The 22,853-nt window shown below is 39.6% G+C and overlaps 1 protein-coding gene across 3 annotated transcripts in view; it reads left to right on the top strand.

The window, feature by feature from the left end:
- The window catches only part of SPATA5 (spermatogenesis associated 5), a 229,961-nt gene that overhangs the window by 36,108 nt on the left and 171,000 nt on the right, over positions 1–22,853 (top strand). For all 3 annotated transcript variants that reach the window (XM_052814826.1, XM_052814817.1, XM_052814808.1), the window contains exons 11-13: positions 175–384; positions 11,897–11,950; positions 12,348–12,427. In XM_052814826.1, coding sequence (XP_052670786.1) covers positions 175–384; positions 11,897–11,950; positions 12,348–12,427 — 344 coding nt within the window. The remainder of the gene's footprint in view (positions 1–174; positions 385–11,896; positions 11,951–12,347; positions 12,428–22,853) is intronic.

The raw sequence follows: 22,853 nt of genomic DNA on the forward strand, positions 1-22,853 counted from the left end.
TGTGACTTTATTAATAATTGCTTCTTGTTTAAAAAAGGCTTTTTGAAGAAGTGACTTATTAAAAGCAAATTCATGAAATAAACAGTACGTGTTCTACAGAGCATTTTTGTTTTTTTTTCTTTTTTAATAGTTTTGCTCCATTGTCTGAATTCAGCAAAATGGTCTGCCTTGCAGGTATCTTGGTCAGACATAGGAGGGCTAGAAGACGTCAAGCTGAAATTGAAGCAGGCAGTTGAATGGCCTCTCAAACATCCTGACTCCTTCTTCCGAATGGGGATTCAGCCTCCAAAAGGGGTGCTGCTTTACGGACCTCCTGGATGCTCAAAAACAATGATAGCAAAAGCTTTGGCTCACGAAAGTGGTCTCAACTTCTTGGCAGTGAAGGTAGGCCATTTATTCTTACATTTTCTCAACTCCTGCATAAGAATTGATAGTTTACCAATTTCCAGGGCTAGAATCCAGTGGCTCTTAGTGTTTGTGATCGTTATATATGCTACCGCAAACACCTTATAAATATCAAGTAAGGTTTGTGTTTTCTTATGAAAAGAACTAGTGCTTTCTTGTAGGCTTTTTAAAAATTTATTATTTATTTTATAATAGAACAGAAATTATATGTTGGATGGGTGGGTAAGCTGTGTAGTGACATTTTGATTATGGGTATTATTTAAAATGTTTTTAAAAATGGAAACAATGGAATTCTTAAAGCAGTATAAATGAAATACAACTCTGGATAGTGGGCAGCTCTTTGTACTGCAATAATTGCTTGCAAGGAAATATTGTCATCTCATCTCTTACATTCCTTTTCATTCCTCAGGAAAGTCACTTTCTTTATCTTACTGTTCATGTTTCATTACAGATTTTTCTTGCCCTATTTCCCTTTTTTCAGGGGAAATAGTTCTACTTCATCAGTTTTTAGAAAGTTTGCAAAATCAGTTATATCTGGAGTACTCTTGGATAAGTGGGATATTCTCTCAGCATTAAGAAACACTTTAAGTATAGAAAAATTTTGGATTTCATTGCCTATGAATCAGTGTAATTGATCACTGTGGGTTGTATGGAAAACACATGAATGGAAGTTATTTAATAATAATACTGAGCTTCAACGCATAGGAAGAAAAAAAAGATAGCAGAGTGATTCCACATGGGGTAGCCTTGCAGCTGTGTCAGAATGTTAATGAAGTGCAAGAAAAAACATTTGTTTAAGTATTTTAAAAGTATCTCCTTCTCAGCAGTAAGATCACGTACTCTTGTCTGTTGACCATCTCTTTACTCACAAAGCCGCCTGTGTTGTTAGTTTCTACACAGCTTCCTCCTCTGCCTGTCCTTTCAGACACACTGTAACTGTAGCTCTGGATCCTGTCCTCTCTGGGAGCAGAGGCAGTCACACTGACCCTGAAGCCAGCAGCCCTTCATTGCCTGTGCTTCCCGTTATCGCAGACAGGCCTCTGGGTCACGGTCACATCAACGAGAGCAGCCTTGGAAACCTCAGCCCTTAAGAAACACTACCTTTACTGCCTCTTCCATAAAGACAAAGTAGTTCTTTGTACTCCAGAGTTACTGGTAAACAAGGTAACCTTTTCCTCCTGCACTCTTTAAAAGAAAACATTCCTCTTTGTCTTGCCCAAAGCACTGATGGCTGATAGTGTGGGGAAAAGAAGCAGCAGTCTGAAAAAAACCCAGTTAAAAATGAACATTATTACTATCCTGTATTCATCAGTCATAGCTACATCAGACATTTTTACTAATGCAGTTAATTGTCCAAAAGTAAAAGGTGGCTCATGCTGAATAAGAGGTATCCGAAGATGCACTGATATGAAATGCTTTTCTTCATGGTGGAGTTCTGATGGTGCAAACCCCCCTGTCATTGACAAGCTGCAGCAGAAGTGGCTGGCTTGGAGAAACTCCCTTTTATTCCCTGTCGGTTTAAACCCCTTGGCCTGGAACTGGCCAAATATTCAAGGTACAGATGTTTCAAGAATCACATCCCTGGAGCATGTCCAGCCTTGGATATGTTGACTCCAGGAAGGGAACATAGCCCACTTTCTCTAACTTCACATTTGCTTCCTGGACAGAAAAGGCAACATCCATCATGTACTAAATGTGTTAAACATCATTGTCTGTAGCACTTCTTAAAGCACAACAGGCATGAATTAATTTCCACTGCATGTGTTCCTGCAATAAATCTGAAGTAGATGAATATGTGGGTTTTTGGTTGGTGGTTTTTTTTTTTTTTGAGAGGGGGGATTTTTCTTGCTTACAGTCCTATTAATATTCCCGTTCTCTACGTTATGTCTGAAATATCTGTCCCTGGAACTGATATCAGGCTTTTTGAAATGGAAGTGTGTTTCTTGATAATTTACTTTTCAGACTTGCGTTTTCCTTCTAGTCTCTCCTGCCCCAAATAAGTAACTTTGATGAAAAGTGTCTGTTGTACTCTTTCAGGATAGTTCAGGTGGCTCAGGTTCTTGGGTCCTTCTCGAGAACGGACTGCAGGCGGGAGGCACAGCTCTAGCTATGGGAGTTTGCTGCTGGATGCCGTCTCTCCCTGTGTCTTGAAACCTGAGAGGAAATTGAGTACGTTACATGCAGCGCTTACTTGGTCCAGTGATTTTTGGAAGATGGACCTATTATGTCTGCATGCTACATTTAAGATACATGGGTACAGCAAGTTCAACTCTCAATAAGTGCTGAATGTACTGTACTTGTCTAAGTTGGCTGTCCTGCTTGGGTGCAACAGGTATCGCTTCTGCCCCAGCCTGGCTCCAAGAAGGCTTTGCACTGTTTTCCAGATGTGTCTATGCAATGTCTGTGCAGCTTGGATAGCTGACTGCTAAATGAGGTACTCAGCCGGCTTATATGTAATCTGGTAAAATGCGACATTTCCATGTGTTTTGGGCATGGCTGGTTGTCATAATGCTGTATGAGGCATGGTCAAAGTAGCGCAGCCTCCAGCCCATGTCTGACTTGTCTCTAATAAGGTTTGGAAGATGGGCCAAATCTAGATGTAATTTCTGGTCAGAGGAGCTGAAGAAAATAACGTGATAACAGACGTTTGACGTTGCATCCTGTTCTCTCCTGAAATCTATTGTGAAGTTTGAATGGTTAGTGTTACAATGAATGTGGCCCTTTTGTAAACATGCTCTTTGATATTTGGCCAAAACTTTTTATAGCTATATTTTCACCAGGATTGGTGACCTTTTGCTTTTCCAGAGGAAAGCAGTCAGTTGGTGGGTTTGTTTTACAAAGCAATCTTGCATATAATTCCTAAGGGGGATTGTTTATTTTTATTCCTTCACTTGACTTTCTTTGTCTCTAATACAATATATCTGCTAAATTTACTGGGGAGGAGGTTGTCAACTACTTTCCAGGGGATGGCTCTTCCTACTCCCTCCCACCACCCCTTTTTCTAAATCTCTTGCAGCATTGAGGCTTTTCAGGGTTTTAGTGGTCATCTTGATTATTCCCCCTCCCAAACCTCTGTTACAAAAAGGCAACTGAATTGTTCTCAACTTCTTGGAGAGTTCTCAGAGTTTTGCGGTCATGGATACAAGCGAGTATAAGACTGCGTGAAGGAATGAATTAGGATAACTTTTTCTTTCTTCAGGATTGAACATCAGTCTTGACTTATCAATAGTTTTTGATCTGGTTGAATTCTTATTTCAGTCAGCCTTCTATGCACTTTTTTACTTCTTCACACTCCTTTTTGTGCTCACCCCAAAATTTGTAATTTTCTTCTGACATGTATTTTATGCATTTCTTTTAATAATAGGAAAAAAATGTATATAGATATTGGACCCACTAATATTCGTAGGATGGGCGATATAATTTTCAGCTTCTGCCAGGCTGATGACACCTCTCTGTTATATACAACTGTCTCTGTGACATTTTTGCTTTAGGTGTCATGTAGCTTTCTGAAATTGAACATGAAGAAAATGAAACCCTTTGTCACTGTATTATTTCTGTGGGCTTTTTTTCCCCTCTTTTGACTGTTTATGTGGTGGGTATCTCTCTGTACTGTTTTGACAGTTCCTGCACTTAGGGTCAGCTTTGACTGCCTGCTTTTTTTGAGATATATGTTGATTAGACCACTATGATTTTATGGTGATATTATAAGAATATTTTTGGAGGAAACTTCCGTATCTTGCTGTATGGCATAGAAAATTATATCTGCATTTGTCTTGCATCTTAGTTTATTTAGATTTGTTATGACTGCCCTCTCGGATTTTTTTTTTTTTTAATTTTTTTCTAAATTTTATTTTTAGGAAATCCTGTATCATTGTGTTGGGCTAAGAATCTAATGAATATTACTTTTCTTCACGGGTTTTCTGTTGGTTTTCTGGGAAGCAACTTGCAGAGAATCTCTGTGAATTTTTTTTCTCTTCTGTTATTGTGGTACATGCATAATTCACTTTACTACCAAATAAGAAAACCATTGCACTTTTTTATTTTTAACCTATTTCAAAATGAACACTAAAGTTTGCTCTTATGTTGTCAGGCTGGGAGGCACCATAACAGTACCTACCCAGATAAACTCCATCACCCAGTTATAATGTGTTCCTTAGCTGAGGGTCCCCATAGGGCCACGGGGACTGGAAAATCCTTTTGCCCCTTGAGTTGCCCATAAGCCCAGGATGCTGCATACTAGAGGGATGTATGTTGTTGATGGTATCCTGCATTGCATTACCTTCTACTTACTCAGCCTGCTAAAACCAGAGGGAGACTTTCTGCTAATTTCAGGAGGCTTTTGCTCAGGATTATATCAACGGGGGACTTTGAGTTCTGTTTTCTGTCCAACAAGCAGATTACCTGAGTTTACAAAATAAATAACAAGAAAAATTATGTAACTTCTATATGCTTGTAATGGTTTTGGAAGCATAATTTTTCTTCTTGCTGCTTAGTGCTTTTTAATATTTGTCTGTTTAAAATCAAAACTAAGGCAAAAACTCACCTAGTGACAGTGACAAAAACCAGCTTAAATTTTCAGAAAATTTAGACCTCCAAAAGTCAAACCCCTTGCAATTCAGCTGAGACACACTAATTGTTGTAAACATAATGAAGCAATACTTAAAAAAAAAACAACAAACCAAACAAAAAAACTAACAACCCAAACCCATCCGTGACAGTAAGTAGTGTTTAAGGACATTAACACTGAGCAAACCGACGGTACAGGTGATGTGTACTAAACTGCTCTAAAATACTATTTGCATTGGTTAGGAGCTCCAACTATGGTGTGGGGAAAGAACCCCAAGGTTAGAAAACATTCTTGACATTTTATTTGCTGTTACTTAAGAGCTTGGGCTGAAGGAATCTTTTCTTTTTTTCAATTAGCAGTAATTACAAAAATATACACTGTTCTCAAAGCTCTGACTTCACCTTGGCTTGATTTAACTTCCTGTATCACCCTGCCGATGCTTTTGTACCACTCCCTGTGCTTGACATGTGCTTAAGCTTAGTTTGTCATCTGGGTCAATTATGTCAAAATATTTTCCAATTGAAGTTTCCTCTGCTTTTCCCTTCAGCTCTTGGCTGTGGCAGCTCAAACAGATTAATGAGGCTTGGAAAGGCCAACTGCTTTGCTTTGTGAAGAACTGTCACTGAATTTTGGGGAGACAGTTTAGCCTTTTGATGGGGATTTTAGTGGGCAGAAGCATGAAATAAGAAAGCTTGGTGCCTGTAACTAGCTAAGCAAAACATTTAAGATGAAGAATGAAGCAGCATTGTGGTTTTATGAGAAACTTGGGCAAATATTCGGTAAAATTTCTGAAAAGATCCATAGTATCACATTCACAGTAACTTGTTAGTTAATTAGCAGGTAGTGGAACTAACTGTATTTGAAAAATTTGTTTAACGTTTTTTACAAGGGATAACAATTTGAGATACTTCAGTGAACTCTTTCAGTCCTGAAGCTATCTGCATGTTTTACTCAACTAAAAATAAAATAAGGCATTCATCCACTCTTACCATAAGCTTCCCAAAAGTGAACGTGCAGGCAGAAAATTATTCAAAGATAATCCCCTGTCTCTGTTTCCTTGTCCCTTCTCAATTACCTTGGAAGATTAATTTTTAGTAGCACTTAGTTTCTTTCTCTCTCTTCAAGTTACCAAGGGTTTGTCAGCAATCAGGTAAAAGTAGCAACTGTGGAATGGGGTGTTGCTTGGAGGGGTTAAGTGTCAGCAGCCGAATGTTTTGCAGTGCAGATGGCTAATTTTGTGTCATCTTGCTCTATGATTTTTGATCCCATATGGATACTGCCCTGACAGTGCCAAGCCTGGTCCTAGACAGAGTAGTGGATGGCAGCTGTTTAGCCTGTAGTGAAAAGTGGTGGAGAATAGGAATGGGTGCTGAAAATCCATGATGAATGGGAATGACTCACGAAGGGATTTCTTTGTGGATGGGGCAAGTGAGCAGGATGGATTACTTCTAGATGAGCTTCAACTCTGTCACGATAGAATTTCACCTCTGACTTGATAGTGCTGGGCCTGTGCTGGTGCAGCACTTTGTGACCATGCGAAATCCTGGTAAATTTGAGTGGTAGCTAAGCCTGACCACTGAAGAGGGCCCTCACTGAAGGCACTGGTGCATGCAGTGAATTTAATTCAGTATTTCCAGTCAGTTCACACCACACTACAAATACTGGCTTCTGTATTGTGTAAAGAAGCCTCAAAAGATTGTCATTAAAGTTTGCTAGTCAAGGCAAATGGCAAACAAATGAATTCTGAGGCATGCCAATAAAGAAAAACAGGTATTATATTTGTCTTCACAGTTTAATTACGCTGCTTTTAGCAACTTCACTGCAAGGATTGAGGATGACAATTTTTTGCCAGCCTACTCCCTTAGACACTTTGGAACCCATAAGCACCTGTTGAAATTGAAGTTTTTAAAACACTAGACAGGTGTCAACAAGTTTTTAAGGTCCTCTGGAATGCAGGGCAGAGGGAGAGGAAGTGATTAAAATGGTGCATGGCGCTCAGCCTGGAGTTTACTTGTGCTGAGAAGTTGGGAGTGCTGCAGATTAAATCATTAAACAGCATTGAAAGAGAAGAAGTAGGCTTTATTCTTAACAAGTAAATATAATGCGTTTTCTGAGCAAATATTTTTCTATGTAGCGTAACCAATTACCAAATCACACATGTACAACCTTTGCGTTAGAAATAGCTTTACTGTTAAAATAAAGGAAGTCTCACTGTTTATCTTGTTAACTCTCTTTCCTGCAGCCGGCCTGAGTCATGTGTTGCTTTGGTTTGACTGTGGTAGGGATGGGATAGCATTTTGCTTTTGAGATTACAGTATCAAAAGACTATGTAACTAATTACTGAGTCTCTTCCAAATCAGTTAATGTTGTTATAGTAGATCGTCTCACCTGCATTGTCATGGAGCTGGAAAGAAATCACCAAGCTTCGCTCCTCTGAGCTGGCTGTCTATCTATGCTCCTCCTGCAGTTTGATGAGAAGTTAGCACATCAGTGAGGTGCATTGCATCTGGGAGGTAGACGTCTGTCTGTCCAAATCACTTAGTGTGAATGTCTAACTCGGATGCAGATGTCTGAGTGTGGGCAATGAGCATTGTGAACAGTTGAAAACTAATTTTGGCACCCTCTGTCTTTTTTTTTTTTTTTTTTTGACATTTACAGTAGAGAGCTCAGTTTCTAGATACTTCATTTGAAAGTAAATATTCATTATGAATGATATTTTAATGTATGTTTGATCATTTCTCCTTTGACCATGGCAAAGAGGGAATTGTGCGTTATCTATTGTAGAGTAATAATCTGTAGGATGTGATATAAATTCTCTAATTAATTGGATTTTTAAAATATATGAATTGTACTCTATGGCTAACATAGTTTAGTGTGTCTGTGTTAGAGCCTAGAACCGGCATGTGAGGTTATGGCAGTATTTTTGAAGAGAGTAGACAGAGCTGTATGCTGGAGAAATCTGGAGCCATGTCCATCTGGCTCTACAAGCATAAATGCATATCTTGCCTGATTGTCAAAACAGTAAAAAAAATTATTTATAGAGGGAAGTTACTGACTAAATTTCCTATCAGTTGAATGTTACTACCTCAGTATTTTCAGGTGGGGAAAAAAAAATCTGCAAGTGGTTTTAAGCACTGCTTAGAAAAATTACTGATACTCTTCAACTTCAGGGATACCAGATGTTCCTCTTGCAGTTTAAAAACACTTTGAGAACTTCTGTCATAACCAGGTGTACACAAGCTTATCTCATGTTGCAGCCTGTATACAGGGGTTTTATCTTTTGTGCAGTTAATCTTTCAAGAGCTTATTCTGATCGTATTTTAAATGTAAGGGATTTTCTTTTTTTCTTGCTTTTTTTATTTAAAAAAAAAAATCAACACCTAATCCAGATCATAAACAAGTGGCAGATTTCGTGATACAAGGGGAACGTATCTTGTAAATGAGGATGGGATAGTCTTTAAACAGAGCATACCCGGAAACTATCTCTACTTTGAGGTTGAATAAACAAAACTCATGAGTATACAGTGGGCCTGAATTGGCAGATTTTATACTATTAGTCTGGACTATACCTCACAAATGGTATGCTTATATGCATGGCTAAGCTACAACTACTTCTGCCAATTTCCTGCTCCAAATCTTTTGCTGGTTTTGGAGTCACTGTGCAAATGACCAGAAGGAACAGGTTTTATTTCTTCACGTCCCTTCGTATGGAAGATGGCTTGTTGCAGAAGAGCACAGAAGTATGCATCATTAAACTGGACCATTTGTTACTACCACCTCTTGGTCAGTATATCAACAGCTATAAACAGCTTTTAAAGGAATCATTAGGCTCACCTCTGGGCCAAAAATGATGTTTCAACAAATGTTGACTTGCTGACTAAGTTGGGCTCATGTAGTTTGATTTTTAAAGCAGTAGAAAAGCATTGAAAAATAAAAAAACCCCTCCTGGTATTTCTTGAGCGGCCTCCAACTTCAAAGCAACCTTCCTAAAAAGAGAAGGTGAGCTTTGTGAAAATTAGAAACCGTGTCAGCAGGTGACTTTGTGGCGGCCTATAGACTGCTTGTCATACAGATCTGTCTTTTGAAAGAACTGCCATCAAGCTCAGCTAAAGGTCGGCCCATTTGCAGACAGGGTAAGGCAGAGGTTCAGCTCGGGTGTGACCAGAGCTGACCCAGTTCAGTTTCTACATCCAGCTTCTTCGAACATTTCTAGTTTTTGTGTTGTGGTTTTAAGTGTTTGCATGAGATGAAATGTATACCAATTCCTCCTGTGTGTGCTTTCTCTTACTTTGGAGTCTTTTCCTTTATTGCCATGTATAATAAGAGTTCTAAGCCGCTTGCAATAAAAACCATGGTTCTCAACGGCGGTTTTGGTATCGCTCGTGAGTGGTGAACTAGGAGACCTTCAAATCAATTTTCATGAAAATTCTCCCTGAAGAGGCACAGGTCATTAATACATAGTGGTCTTTCACCTGGAGTTGCTGCTTAATGAAGAGAAAAATGGAGAAGAACTTCATGTCAAAGCTTACAGCAGAAACCATGCATTCAGAATAATTCTCTTTGGAAACGTTTTAAACAGTATTTATTGCTTTGATGTTGCCTTGATCATATATTAATGCTTAATTAAAAATAAAACTCCAAGCATCTGAAATTATATTGTACCTTAAAGCTCAAAGAGAGTAGTTTTGGTTTTAAGTATTTTTTTGCTCAGACAAAAGAAAAGAAAATGTCAGGCTATTTGATGTTGTGTCATAGTAGAGTAGTACACTATTGGCACTGATGTGTATGATGTTGGTTTCCATGAGAATACTGATGTGAATGAAGATTACTTATGAGAATAAGGGCGTGAAAGAGAAGGTCCACAGGGTCCAAGAAAAAGTTAGTAAAAGAAATCTATAACTATGGGTAGAATCTGCAGAGGTTTCTTAGTGTATCAGCTCAGTTTAACAGAAAGCTAGACAAAAAGAGAAGCCAGCGCTTTCGTTCCTTAAGGATTTGTTAGGCCCATGCTATCGGATTCCTCATCTGCACTGAATGTGATGAATGGCAAGGGCCCGGAGCAGCTGGGTTGTGTCTCTTTGAGCTGCAAGCCTGTTCTGCACAAACTGCTGCACGCTCCTCATGTTCGGTGTCTACAGTGAACAGTAGGAAAAAGCTTTGTGTTTTTTTCTCTTACCTTGTTTTTTCCTTCTCTTTCTTTCCTGTGTTCTTCAATTACGTGCCTGAATAATTCTGTTTCCACACAAGTATCCAACAGACTCGAATTCTGAAGTTGTTGAAAGCCTGCAGGTGACACTTCAGTTTAAGCTACTGTAGCAGTTGCTTTAAGGGTGGATGTTGATGAAAGGAAGCAACGCTAATTGTATCACATTTCCTATGCACAAGGCATGCAGTGCTCTTCTTCCAACCCTTATACGATTGCTTTTACGTGTGTGGTACACTAGGCTTGGCTACTGCAGTATCTCACCTGGTCATTTGGATAATAGACAACTCTTTGAAAATAAATAAATAAAAACAGTGGCATAGCCTGGATGTTTTGCTGATATCAGATAACTTCTGCTTTTCTTTTTAGAGTGTATGTTTCTTTCCCATAAGTATGCGCAGGTACTTTCCGATGGTGCCAGTGTCAAGATAAAGTCAGTGCACTGTTATTGCGAAGAGTGGAAGTGAGTGTGGAGAGGGGAGACTGCAGCAAACAGTGTGCTGCATTTTTAGAGTAGTGAATCTGTATTCTACCCATCTGGGTACAAAGTCCAGACGGTCCTTTTCAAAGAGGGGTTGTAACAGAAGCTCTGTCACTGCCAATGTATAAATGTGTGTCTGCCACAAATTCTTAATTCTAACATACCTGCTGTTTAAAGCTGCCTTACTGCTCTGAGCCAAGTGTTACCTGGAGGTACTCACAAGCTATGAAGCATAGGAAGGTTGTTCAGTTTTCTGACTGTGAAGAAGGATGTTGTTTCTGCTGGTGAAATCATGAGGACGCCTCTTCCCCGGAAAATAGATTGAAGCCACTGGCTCTTTTGCTCAGGGCAGAGGAGAATCATCGTTGGCTGTAGCTGCAGGTCAATGTTGATGCAAACCAGGCTGAAGTCCATGAGTCATTGCCAATCCCATGAGAATCTTAGTCCCATTAGGAAGCATTATTTAAGAAGCCTATTCTACAGGATATAGCAGAACAGAAAATACTCTGAGAGTTCTCCATTGTTTTACTTTTTATAATTGTAAGTACTTGTTCAAGACTTGAACGTTGACCCTGTGGTCTCCGGTCTGTTCCTAGTGGACAGGGCTGTGAGTATAAACAGGCACTGCAGCAGCTGGCACTAATAATCGTGCTTGGCATTCTCAGCAGAGAGGAGAAGGAATGCGAATGAGCTATGACACTGAACAGCTTTCTCACTGGGGATGGAGTGCATCATGGATGGGTTTCAGGTGTGCTGCTATGGCAGCTTCTTTCTGGACGTGCAAACTGTCAAGTTCAAAGAAGTGCTGTTAGACATTGGTTTAAGTCACTGTTTTGATGCTTGGCTGGACAGGATGCGTGTTGACAGTGCAAGTGTAATTCATCTTTTTGGCTGATTTGCAGCCCCCTTGTTGCTGTTGTTGAGCCAACAACTTTTAAGAACCCCAAAGTGTTTATTTTTTTTGGTTAATTCCATTTCTCATGAAAGTACTAGGAAAGTATTATGATGAGAGGACTAAACTACATGCATAGTTGCATGCATCCATAGTGCTGTAACAAATGGAGGAAGACTTGGTACAGGTAGAAGGTAAATCTAAAAATGCGCAAATAAGACTTGCAAGTGGCAAATTATCAAAATTCCTTGTAGCAGAGCATCAGTAACGTAGCACTGGCAGATTGTCTCAGTCATTTTGTATGTAAATGTAATGTGCTTATTAAACTTTTTTTTTTTAATTTTGCAGGGACCTGAGTTGATGAATAAATACGTTGGTGAGTCTGAACGAGCAGTGAGAGAGGTGAGAAAGGGCAAGCTATACATAATGTTACGCATCAAGCTTTCTTGGCATTCAAATTCTTTTCTGCTTATAAGGTTACCTTTAAACTTTCCAAAAAATCCCCTTCTGGTTTAAGTTTAAAAAAGAAAAGGAAAAAAAAAAAGCAGAAGGTATATTTTGTGTTGTTTAACTTTTTCCTGCATCGGCCTAGTGATGCATGTCAAAAAGCCTGTATCGCGCAGTATTATGAATAATTTCTAAGAGGTCTGTTTTTTTGTTTTTTTTTTTTAAAAAAAAAAAGACAGGGCTTATGTCTGTTCTGTGATGCTCTGTAGATTTTGAGGTGTGCAGGGGGTGATAGCATTCTGTAAAAATTTTCCATCCCTTAAAACTGAGTGTTTAATTGTTGTTTTTCTAGATCTTTAGGAAAGCCAGAGCTGTGTCTCCTTCAGTTCTTTTCTTTGATGAAATAGATGCTTTGGCAGTTGAAAGGGGAAGGTAAGTAATCCTGTTACAAAAATCACAGACATTATTTTCTGATAAATTACTCTTACATTGTGCAATCACAACTGTATTACCTTTCTAGAATTATTTTATTAAATATATTCATTCCACATGCAGAAGGATAGCATTTGTGACTTGTGCATTTAACTTGGCATAAACAGGTAAGCTGGTGGAGTTCTTCCTCCTTTCTCATCTCATTAGCAGGAATGATTCTACTGGTTCTCATGCCCTTTAGCTCTTTTCTGTGGTTTTAGCTTGCATTTATTTCCAGTAACTAACTCCTTTCTTTTCCCAGGCTTGTTGCACTGGCCTAATACAGCGTCTTCATCAAGCAAACAATATGATCATATGCTATATAACACAAATTTCCAAGGAAGCTACTCATATGTCTCAATTTACACTTACATTTAAACATTTCACCAGACTGGAGAAAACTTCATGAAAAGATTTGGGAACACTTACGTCCTTTCATGTGTGATGCTAAAAAGGGATTATTGTGCAAGCAGCTAACAATGTTTTCTTTAATATTCTGCTTTGTGATTCCAAGAGATGTTTAGCTCTTGTCTGAAGGATTATAGCAGGTTTTAGTTGCTACTGTAGCATTTAAGATTTGACAGGCTCTGTAAGTGGTCTTTCTTGGGGGATACCTTCTTATAAAATACTACAACTTGTTGTGAGCAAGTACTTTTTTTCTGTTTTGTTCTGCATGAAAAACTATCAAATATGTGCACGTAGAAAGTATTTGTCCAGTTTAAAGGCGCATCACAACTTCATCATTTTTCTGGAAAAGAAGCTACCTTGGCATCTATAAAATCAGATTCCTTTGTATTGCAAAAGGGCGATTTGTATCTGTCATTCTGACATTTCAGTGACACAAATAAATTGTTTATGTTATAGGAGGTGGCATCACATGCAGCATAGAGCTGCCCTGTGAAACTGTTAAGAAATGAACATGTTTTATGTTGAAAATGCAAAATCTGATAGAAGACATCTTCATCAGCATCCTTCTCACGTGCAACATCTGTAAATGTGAAATTTGTAAACAGCCTAGAAATGTTAACCACCCTGTGGTACACACTGAAACACCTGCCTGCTTATCACAATAGAGAAGTTGCAAAAATGTGTGCTGGAATCAAGCCAATGGCGGGGGGGGGGAAGAATATCTTCCCCTGCTGCAATTCTTCATGTGTTTAGCTTTCAGAAACACCACTTCATAAGATAAAACCTTTTGGAACAATAAGCCATAGTACATTTTAATCAGCCTTTTCACACAGTGCCCTAGAGGCGTTGAGTTTGTTTGTTTGTTTGCTCTATTCTTTTAGGGAGTAAGCAACCCAACTTTACCTTACCTGGGACTGTCTGTGGGGGGTAGTAGGCCTGGCACAGCTTGCTGAAGAATGTGGTATGACCTGCTGCAGTCATGTTGTGCTGGAGACATCTGGTTTTGGAGCTTTAAAAAGAACAGGGTGGGACACACAAATATTTCATTGTCAAATCTGAACCAGATGGGAGGTAAAATATGTAGCAGAGTTCTCATAAAATTCATCTGAAATTAAATGGTGTAGGAAACCAGACAAGGCACTTATTAGAAATGGCCTTTTTTTACAGGCTGACTTTGCACAGTAGGAATTTGCAAATGCATTAGAGATGCTAACGATTTGTGGCCTCTGGAGATCCATTTCCTGTACTATTACTAACCATACTGAACTTTTCAAGGAAACACCTGTTTATATTGTCTCCCAGTTCCCTCTGTTGGGTGAATTAGTTTTCTCTGCCTTGGCAGTGAAAAACACTCTGTGATACAGCTTTGTAAAAGTTTTTCCTCTCAGGTTAAATCCTTGTTAGGATTCTGTGGGCTGTGTGCTTTGTGCAGAATGTGCTCGTTCCCAAATCTCCTCTCCTGATCCTAACAGGATGTGTCCAGAGATACAGAGAAGCCTAAGCTCTTAAGTTGTGAGAGTAGTTTTACGCGTAGTTCAGGTCTGAAATACAGATGTGAAATAACATTGAGTAATTGCTTAATGCTTTTGCTCTTCAAAGCACTTTGCCAAGTATTCATTAACCCATTATTACTTGTTTAGATTTGACTAAAGCTTGTGGCTTTAAAACACAAACGTTTTGCTCCCAACCTTCTGTAGAGATCACAGAACAATCCCTTCTCATCAGCAGGCACATACAAACTAATAGACTTTGTAATTAATTATAATACAGGTAGATCAAGAAAGCTAAGGAATTTTCTTGTTTGCACAATTCAATATAATGTCTCCTTTGCATCATGTAGTGGAGTCTCTGTCACTGCACAAGCCATTACTCCATGGCAAACACTGTAGCTGCATTCAGATATGCCACAGTGCTTTACTTATTATACATTCCCAAGCCATAACTCCATAATTGTAATACATCTAACACTCTACCTAATGTAACTGTCTTGTATAGCAGTTTTGTTTTACAAAATGTATTTGTGTGCATTTATTAGTTGCAAGACGTAATACTTCGAAATCAGCAAAATTTATATTAATTGACATTTTTCAGTGTCAAAATGTATTATTTCTGAAAAAATTATTGCTTTTCCAGCCTGCTTAGAAGTTCCATATGTTTTATCTATATGAAATAAGCTCCTGGGTTTTTCTTCTTGTCTGTCCACACCCCCCTCCCAGTTTTGCATGTAGGCAGTAAACTAATACGTATTAATCAAAGAATTAAAAATGTGGGCTGGATACATATCAGCCTCAAAGAGAATTTACAAAAATAAAATCCTGCACCTCTGAAGAAAAATAGTTCTGTGTAAGGAGCGTTTCCTTGATGGAGAAGTCTGGAATTCCTTGATGCAAGAAGATGAAAGGGTGTTTCTGAATGGACATGAGTTTCCAGTGTGGTGGTGAAGACAGATAATTTGAGCTGTATTCACTTCTGCATTTTGTTCTGCTACACTGTGCTTCTAGTGCTTTTGGAAGATTTTTTCCCTCTCTGGTTTATGTTGAGATGTTAGAGGAAGTTTAGAGACAATGGAAAATAAAAAATTAGGAGCTGAATGGACTGACTATAAAGAAAAAGGGAGGCATTCACTGTAATTGATTCTAAAAGATAGATGATAAACATGTGGAAGAAATGATGGTAGAAAGTTAGAGGTGTCATGATGAGTGAGATAGGAAGAACTTCTGCAAATCAGAAAGGCTTTTGGCAGAGAATTCTTCACTGTAAGTTAGTCACATGGGAGGAGCTCCAGCAACGTACCACTTGACATCTTTCAAACAAAACTGACGTTTCACAAATTAACGTGCAGCAAGGAACGGTCGTGCACCGGGAGAAGTGAACTATTTGATGCACGGAGCCTTTTCCACTGCTTTGTGGTTCTAATTAGCATTTGCCTTCCACAAGCGGGTTATGACTTTTTCTTCCTTCTCCTTACTTTTGAAAGATGTTGTTATGACTTTTTGTAGGAGAGACTGCACTGAAGCAAGACCCACAGGACTGGTCCAGATACAGCAGTGCATGAGGAGGAAAGTTTGCCTCACAGTAATCCCTTGCCTGGACAAAGCTTGAGAGGCTTTACAAATTGCACAGCTGCAAAGAGTTATGGGTATTTGTTATCCCTTGGTATCCTGACCATGTAAAACCTAATTCTTCTGGCCATTAGAGGTTGCCAAGAGGGAAATGGCTTGGTAATTAGACTTGAAAGTGATGAATGAACGTGGCTCTGTGTAAATGCGGCACAGACAGTCTGTTTGCTGAACTTAAGAAATCTCTGTGCTTTGGAAATGGGACATTGTTTATATAAGTAGGATTTTTAGGATTTTTGGTCAAGAGACATATTTGTTCCTTTTCTTGCTTTTCAGAAGCAAAGCATTTTCCCCTTTAACTTCCAATCTTTGTAATGTAAGATGGGAAATGTTGTAGACTGATGTTGAAGACACTGACAAATGCCATTTTCAAAGGGAAAAAAAAGAAAGACAAGGGACAAAATCAGTACCTTGCATTTGACTTCTGGAGGCCAAAACAAGTTCGGAGATGAATAATGCTAACCTTTTTCAGAGTGAGGGTAGAAGTGACAAAGTGAAGGGACTTCGGTACCAATGCCCTGAAACTACAATATGATGATGCTTTTCTGGGGAGGTATGTTATCCTGTATGCTGGGAGGGAGAACAGACACATTCCTAAGCCACAACTTAAAATGCTCAGAACCTCTGAAAGATGTACTGTTTCCACTTTAGGTATTAAAATATTTGCAGTCTTAACTTTTGAGGCCCTCAGGCCTCTAAATGAAGCTGTGAAGAATAGCAGGTTCTCTTCTGTACTGTGCCACCTCTGCTTCTAACAGGGACTGTGATAAATCTTCTGTTTTTAAACCAAGCTGTCTGTCTTTCTGGAATATTTTAGCACATATTTATACTGTACACTTCACATATTACACTGTACACTTGAACATACCGTCGCATTTTTGTACCTATGCAAATTCCCTGGTGTAGTCGGCAGCCTCTGTCATGAAGGAGGTCAGTGTATTGCAGCCGCACAATGAAACCTACGGGCTGGGCCCTGCAGGGACAGAGCAAAGTGGCATTAGGTAGGATCAAGGTTCTCAGCAGAAAACCACCTTGCACAGGGTAAATTACCAGTAGTAGAGATGGAGGAGGTACTGTCACCCTAGTATTACTCAGGCAAAGGCAAAAGCAATTGAACAAAGAACACATGGAAGAAATGGAGTTTCCCGTGCCACACTTGTGAGGGACCTGATTCTAGCAGCTGGCTCAGTTAGGCAAGGAGGCTTATGTTGGCACCGGTTGTCCCTGGATTGGGGAACATCAGCTGATTCCCTGTAATACCTGAGCTGTGTTTGGATGTGATAGAGAGTTGAGGCATTCAAAACTTTTGTGACTGCTGCCTGAATTCTTTAAAGTTTTGGAATTTGGTATCCAAATAGAAATATTGTCTGGGAAAAAAGCTGCATGTCCAGTGCCAACTTTCTATTTTAGGCCTAGCAAGGAGTGGTGAAAAAGTAAAGTTTTGAAACAATTTAATAGTACAGTAAAGCTTGTAATTTGCTTTGGAATAGCAATTTTAACAAATAGCATTACCCATGGGTTGTGTGTATATATGATAAATGTCTGCAATGCCTTTAATTTTAAAACAAACTCGTTAACGCTTCTTGTCTAGCAAGAATCATAGAATGGCTTGGGTTGGAAGGGACCTCAAAGATCATCTAGTTCCAACCCCCCTGCCATGGGCAGGGACACCTTCCACTAGACCAGGTTGCTCAAAGCCCCATCCAACCTGGCCTTGAACACTTCCAGGGATGGGGCATCCACAACCTCTCTGGGCAACCTGTCCCAGTGCCTCACCACCCTCACAGTGAAGAACTTCTTCCTTAGAACTAATCTAAATCTGCCCTCTTTCAGTTTTAAACCATTGCCCTGCATCCTATCACTACACTCCCTGCCTTCTCTTCTCTAGGCTGAACAACCCCAACTCTCTCAGCCTGTCTTCACAGGAGAGGTGCTCCAGCCCTCTGATCGTCTTTGTGGCCCTCCTCTGGACTCGCTCCAACAGGCCCATGTCCTTCTTATGTTGGGGGCCCCAGAGCTGAATGCAGTACTCCAGGTAGGGTCTCATGAGAGCTGAGTAGAGGGGGAGAATCACCTCCCTCGACCTGCTGGTCACGCTTCTTTTGTTGCAGCCCAGGATATGGTTGGCTTTCTGGGCTGTGAGTGGATATTGCCGGGTCATGTTGAGCTTCTCATCAACCAACACCCCCAAGTACTTCTCCGCAGGGCTGCTCTCAATCCACTCATCACCCAGCCTGTATTTGTGCTTGGGAATCCTTTATCACAATGTGTTCTAAATCTGTGTTTCTTCCTTTTTGTTTAAAAAACCCCAATAATTTGTAACTTTGCCAGCCTGTATTATAATTCAGACGTTTGAAGTCAGTGGAGACTTTTGTTGGCATCAGTGGAAGCAGGACTGGATATGTAAACCCTTTTCTTGAAGTCATTCAAGTGCATGGATGAATGTACAGGGTTTAGAGGGACTAATCAAGTCTGTTAATGTAGGTAAGCCTGTTCTGCAGTGCTTGGGAGTGCTGTGGCAAAGCTGACCTGCAGCAAGATGCTTCAGCCAAAGACATGAATTTGAGCCTCTGTCTGGATTCCTGCCAGAAACCCATTTGAAACAGGTACCAGGATTAGAGGGATCAGAAGTGGGCATATGTGGTGACCACTTCAAGTCCCGATATGGCGTTGGGGATGGAAAAAGGTCAGCTTACCGACACTAAATGGGCCCAAGCAGGCTACAACTGCCTGTGGGGTTAGGACTATAACGATTGAAGGTCTTTTATTTTCTTTTCTATTTTTTTTTTTTTTTTTTACTTTAAATGAAATATAAGGGGAACATAGTTGTAATTAAAACTTATAAATGAAACTTATTCCAGATGAAAGTGAACCTCTTATACCTAAATATTGTTATAATGAAATGAAATCCAGTCTACTTAGTTACTTCTAGGTCTGTAATACTTCCAACTTAAACTGTACTTGCTTCCCTGGTAGACATGATTCATTACAGTTTTCAACTTGATTAACTTCTAGGAATGTGCAGAGGAGAAATGCTGAGGAAAACAGAAAGAAAGGAAATGGGAAATTTACTGCGCATCAGGTGTGTGTTTGGGTTTTTTTTTTTTAAGGCAATGTCTGTGTTAACAGAATAGGAGAACTCTTGATGTTAGCATCCTTCCTGTTTTAGCTAGGTGGTGCCAGGGCCAGATGAAAGCAAGGTCTAACATCCATCTTTCATGGACGTGTGTCTGGGATTAGTTGCAGGCAGATGGAAATGGACGATGGATCACCACCTGGGTACCTAAGGATTTGGAGATGTGCTTGGGGAAAGCCCTCTGGAAGAAAGCCTGTTGATTCCAAAGTTGTCTCAAACTGGCTCCTTTCTTCCTTTTCTCTCCTTTCATTGTGTTTCATTTTTCTGGGCCTACTTCAGTAACTTCAGGAGGCTGCAATAATAAGAAATTTAGGCAAATGGAAGAGGCTGGTTGCATGACTGTGGAGGATTAGGATGTTTCTTCAGCAGTCTGTAGCCCATTTGTTTCAAAGTCACTTGCTGACAGCTGAGCACTGTTTCCTGTTTTCACAAAGCTCATCTTCTCTTTTTAGGAAGCTTGCTTAGAAGTTGGAGGCCACTTCAAGGAATACTAGGAGTTCTTTTATTTTTCTATGCTTTTCTAATGTCTTAAAAACCAAAAGACATGAACCGCACTTAATCAGTGAATTGACAGTTGGCAAAACACCATTTTGGCCTGGAGGTGACCGTAAAGCTAAATATTCTACCCAGTCTCTGAATTTCCCAGACTTTCCCAGGTTTCCTCTGGAGATTTCCCTTCTGTAGTACTTGAATTTTGCTCTTGAGGAAACAGGGAAGATGTGAAACAATATAGTGGGTAATAGCTCATACAGGTGCATATAGAATACAACAGCATCTAATTGTAGGGTGCTGATGGAGGGAAGGATTTAGGATTATCTTTAAGAGTTTTTCTGATGACACAGGCAGGAAAATTCCCTGTTATGGGGGATGTTTCTTATCTTAGCACTGGTTTGGTTGTTGGTGGTTTTTTTGTTTGTTTGTTTGTTTTTAATGAATAGCCAAAATATTTAACTGATAACGTACAAGATTGGCATCCTGTATATCTCTCCTAGACTATTTAATAACATCCAAGCCTGTAGTATCTGTAGTGGTCTGAATTAATAATATGCATTGAAGTTGTACCATGTATGTGCCAGAAGTTAATATGGCCCAGTGTTTTAATAATGATCGCTTAGGCCTAGGTATGCTTGCTATGCCTTTTTGATTTATGACATACCTCTTTTGTTGTGAATGCATGTACATAGAGGAATCAATTAGTAATTGTGGATGACAGTTAGGCAGCTCAAAACAGGAGTCATGCTTGTAAGCAGAAATAAGTACGTGATGTAAAAGGTGTTGTGATTTTGAGGGGGAGAGGGAAAACTGCTGTGGGGAAAAAATAGTGATATTGTGCTGATTATGTAAACATACATGTCTCTGTAAACCTAGTATATTTAGTAAAGTTTGGGTTTTGAAGCCCCAGTAGCATTCAAGGGAAAAAAAGTTCAAAGCTAACATAAGGGCCCGCTCTGCTATCTTCAGAAACGACAATATTCTGACTGAATTAATATTTCAGCAGGGCATATCTGTGTGGAAGAGCCTGCTTTTTCTACCTGGCATGGCAGTATCTATTCTGCTGGACAAAATGCCCCACTGATAGAATTTCTGAGTGAAATTTGATATCTGGGAAGATGCTGCAATTATTATTTTTCTGGTAGTGCTATTGGAGTAGATTATTATTATTATTTTTTAATACTGTGGAAAACCTTGAACTGCCGAAGCGATATTTCACCAGAGTTTGTGAGGGAAGGAAATAAAACAGTGTGACAGTCAATTATGATCCCAGCAGTTGGACTGAAAAGACGGACTTGGCAGGTGCTCCTTGCTGACAGGTTACCCCTACAAAGCCCTGACAGGAATGTCAGACTCAATAAAAATCCTTCAGACTGTGCGAGCAAGGCGACTCTCGTGTGGGAGCGTGCTGGCAGGGGGCTTTGGAATTTCAGGAACCTTTTACCTCAGTAGTTTGTGAAGAAGCGGAGAGTCCTGCCAGAAAGGTCTATTTCAACCTATATTAATTTTTTTGATACCAAGCATTTTGTCACGTCAATGAGTTTTACATTTGTTTTGATAGGAAATTATTTCCAGAGATTCCGGTAAAAGAATTATTTGAGATTATATCACGTCCACAAGTATTTTTAAAATCTGTAAATTTTGATTATGATTGCAATTCTTTTGTTAGGGGGGGAAAAATAATAAAGTCAGCTTTTATCTGTATGTAAATCTTGCCTGATACGACATTTTGGAAAAGAAGGTGGGCTGTACTCCCATCTCGCAAAACCTGCATTATAGATTTCAGCTGTGTGGAGATTAATCCCTCTGCAGTAATTTATCCTGGATACTTCTCCTGAGGTCTGCCTCTTCGACCTCGCAGATCTGCCTGAGGTAGGGTCATCTGTGCAGAAATGGGGCTTTTCAGGAGAGGGGCCCTCTCAGACTTCCTTCTGGTTTTGTAGCTTCACAGTTGCTGTGAATTTAAGAGTGCTCACAATGCTGTTGTGTAAATATTTCTTGCATTTCTACGTCTACCATTTAGCAGTGTAACTAAATTAAAGTCCTGATTCTGAAGCTAAGGTGTTCAGACAGGCTTCAATGCCATTGAAGTCAGTGATGGGATGGAGAGTCACTGGTTCTCCTTTGCAGGATTTAAATGGTGATTGAGACTTAAGTACGTTTTCCAATGAAAATGACATCTGGTGTTCTGAAAAAACATTCATTCCACTGGCTTTGGAAGTGTTCTAGGTTGTCAGATGATGCAAGTGTACGTTTGCATTAGCTCGCAGTGGTGATGCTTACCAAATTTCATCATGAGTTGAAACCGTAATGACTACATTCTCAGACTGTTTTCAGTTTTCAAATATTAAAAAATCTGTTAGATAAAGGGGGAGGGGAGGGGAGAAGAAAAGGAAGTTAAATAAGTAAAAATGCATAAACCAAGAAGTCAGTTGCTGTCAAAAAAATGCCTATAGCAAGAAGGGTAACAGATTTAAATCTGGTGATTTCATACATCTGGTTATGTCTGGAAACAAAATCTCCTCGGCTTGAAGAACTATATAAGCTAGTGAACTGTATGTACTCCTTGATGCAGTGATAGAATCAGGCTGCAGTTGCTTTTATATCCCCAGGAAGAAGTATGAGAGTGGCTTAAGATGTTGAAGGGGAAATGTTGGTGCCCACTGAGATCTGAATCCAGCTGGTTAGAATGGTCATTGGATAAGGCCAAAGGAGATAAGAAAAAGAAAAGGTGCTATGGAGAGTCCTCACCTGCTATACTGAATTTGGAGCTGGGGCTTACAATCTCTCAGTTCCATCAGACAAGGCCAGAATTAATTCGGATTAATTGTGAGGCTTTGGTACACTGTAGAATGCATGTTTTATTCTGTCAAAATATGTATTGGAAGTGCCTTTAGCTAAAATAAAATACCAAGAACAGGTTTTGTTTTTCATATTCACCTTCAATAGTCTGCTTTAATCCATGGATAGTCTTACCTTGACAGGCTTTTGCCATTCAGGAAGTTTCTCTGATGGTCAAGTGAAGTGCCTGTTCAGGAATGCATGTGTGCTTGGTGTGAGACTGGTGGGACACTTGCAGGATTAGCTGAAATATCACATAGGGGAGGATATCCGGCTCTAACTGGTGTAATAAACTAGTAAGCAAAGACATTTTGCCTTTAAGACTCCTTCGTTGAGGATTTTAAAGAAAGAGGGGTTGGCAAAAAGATTAAAATAACACATAGCCTACAGA

The sequence above is a fragment of the Harpia harpyja genome, chromosome 2, assembly GCF_026419915.1.
Source record: "Harpia harpyja isolate bHarHar1 chromosome 2, bHarHar1 primary haplotype, whole genome shotgun sequence".
Taxonomy (NCBI): Eukaryota; Metazoa; Chordata; class Aves; order Accipitriformes; family Accipitridae; genus Harpia; species Harpia harpyja.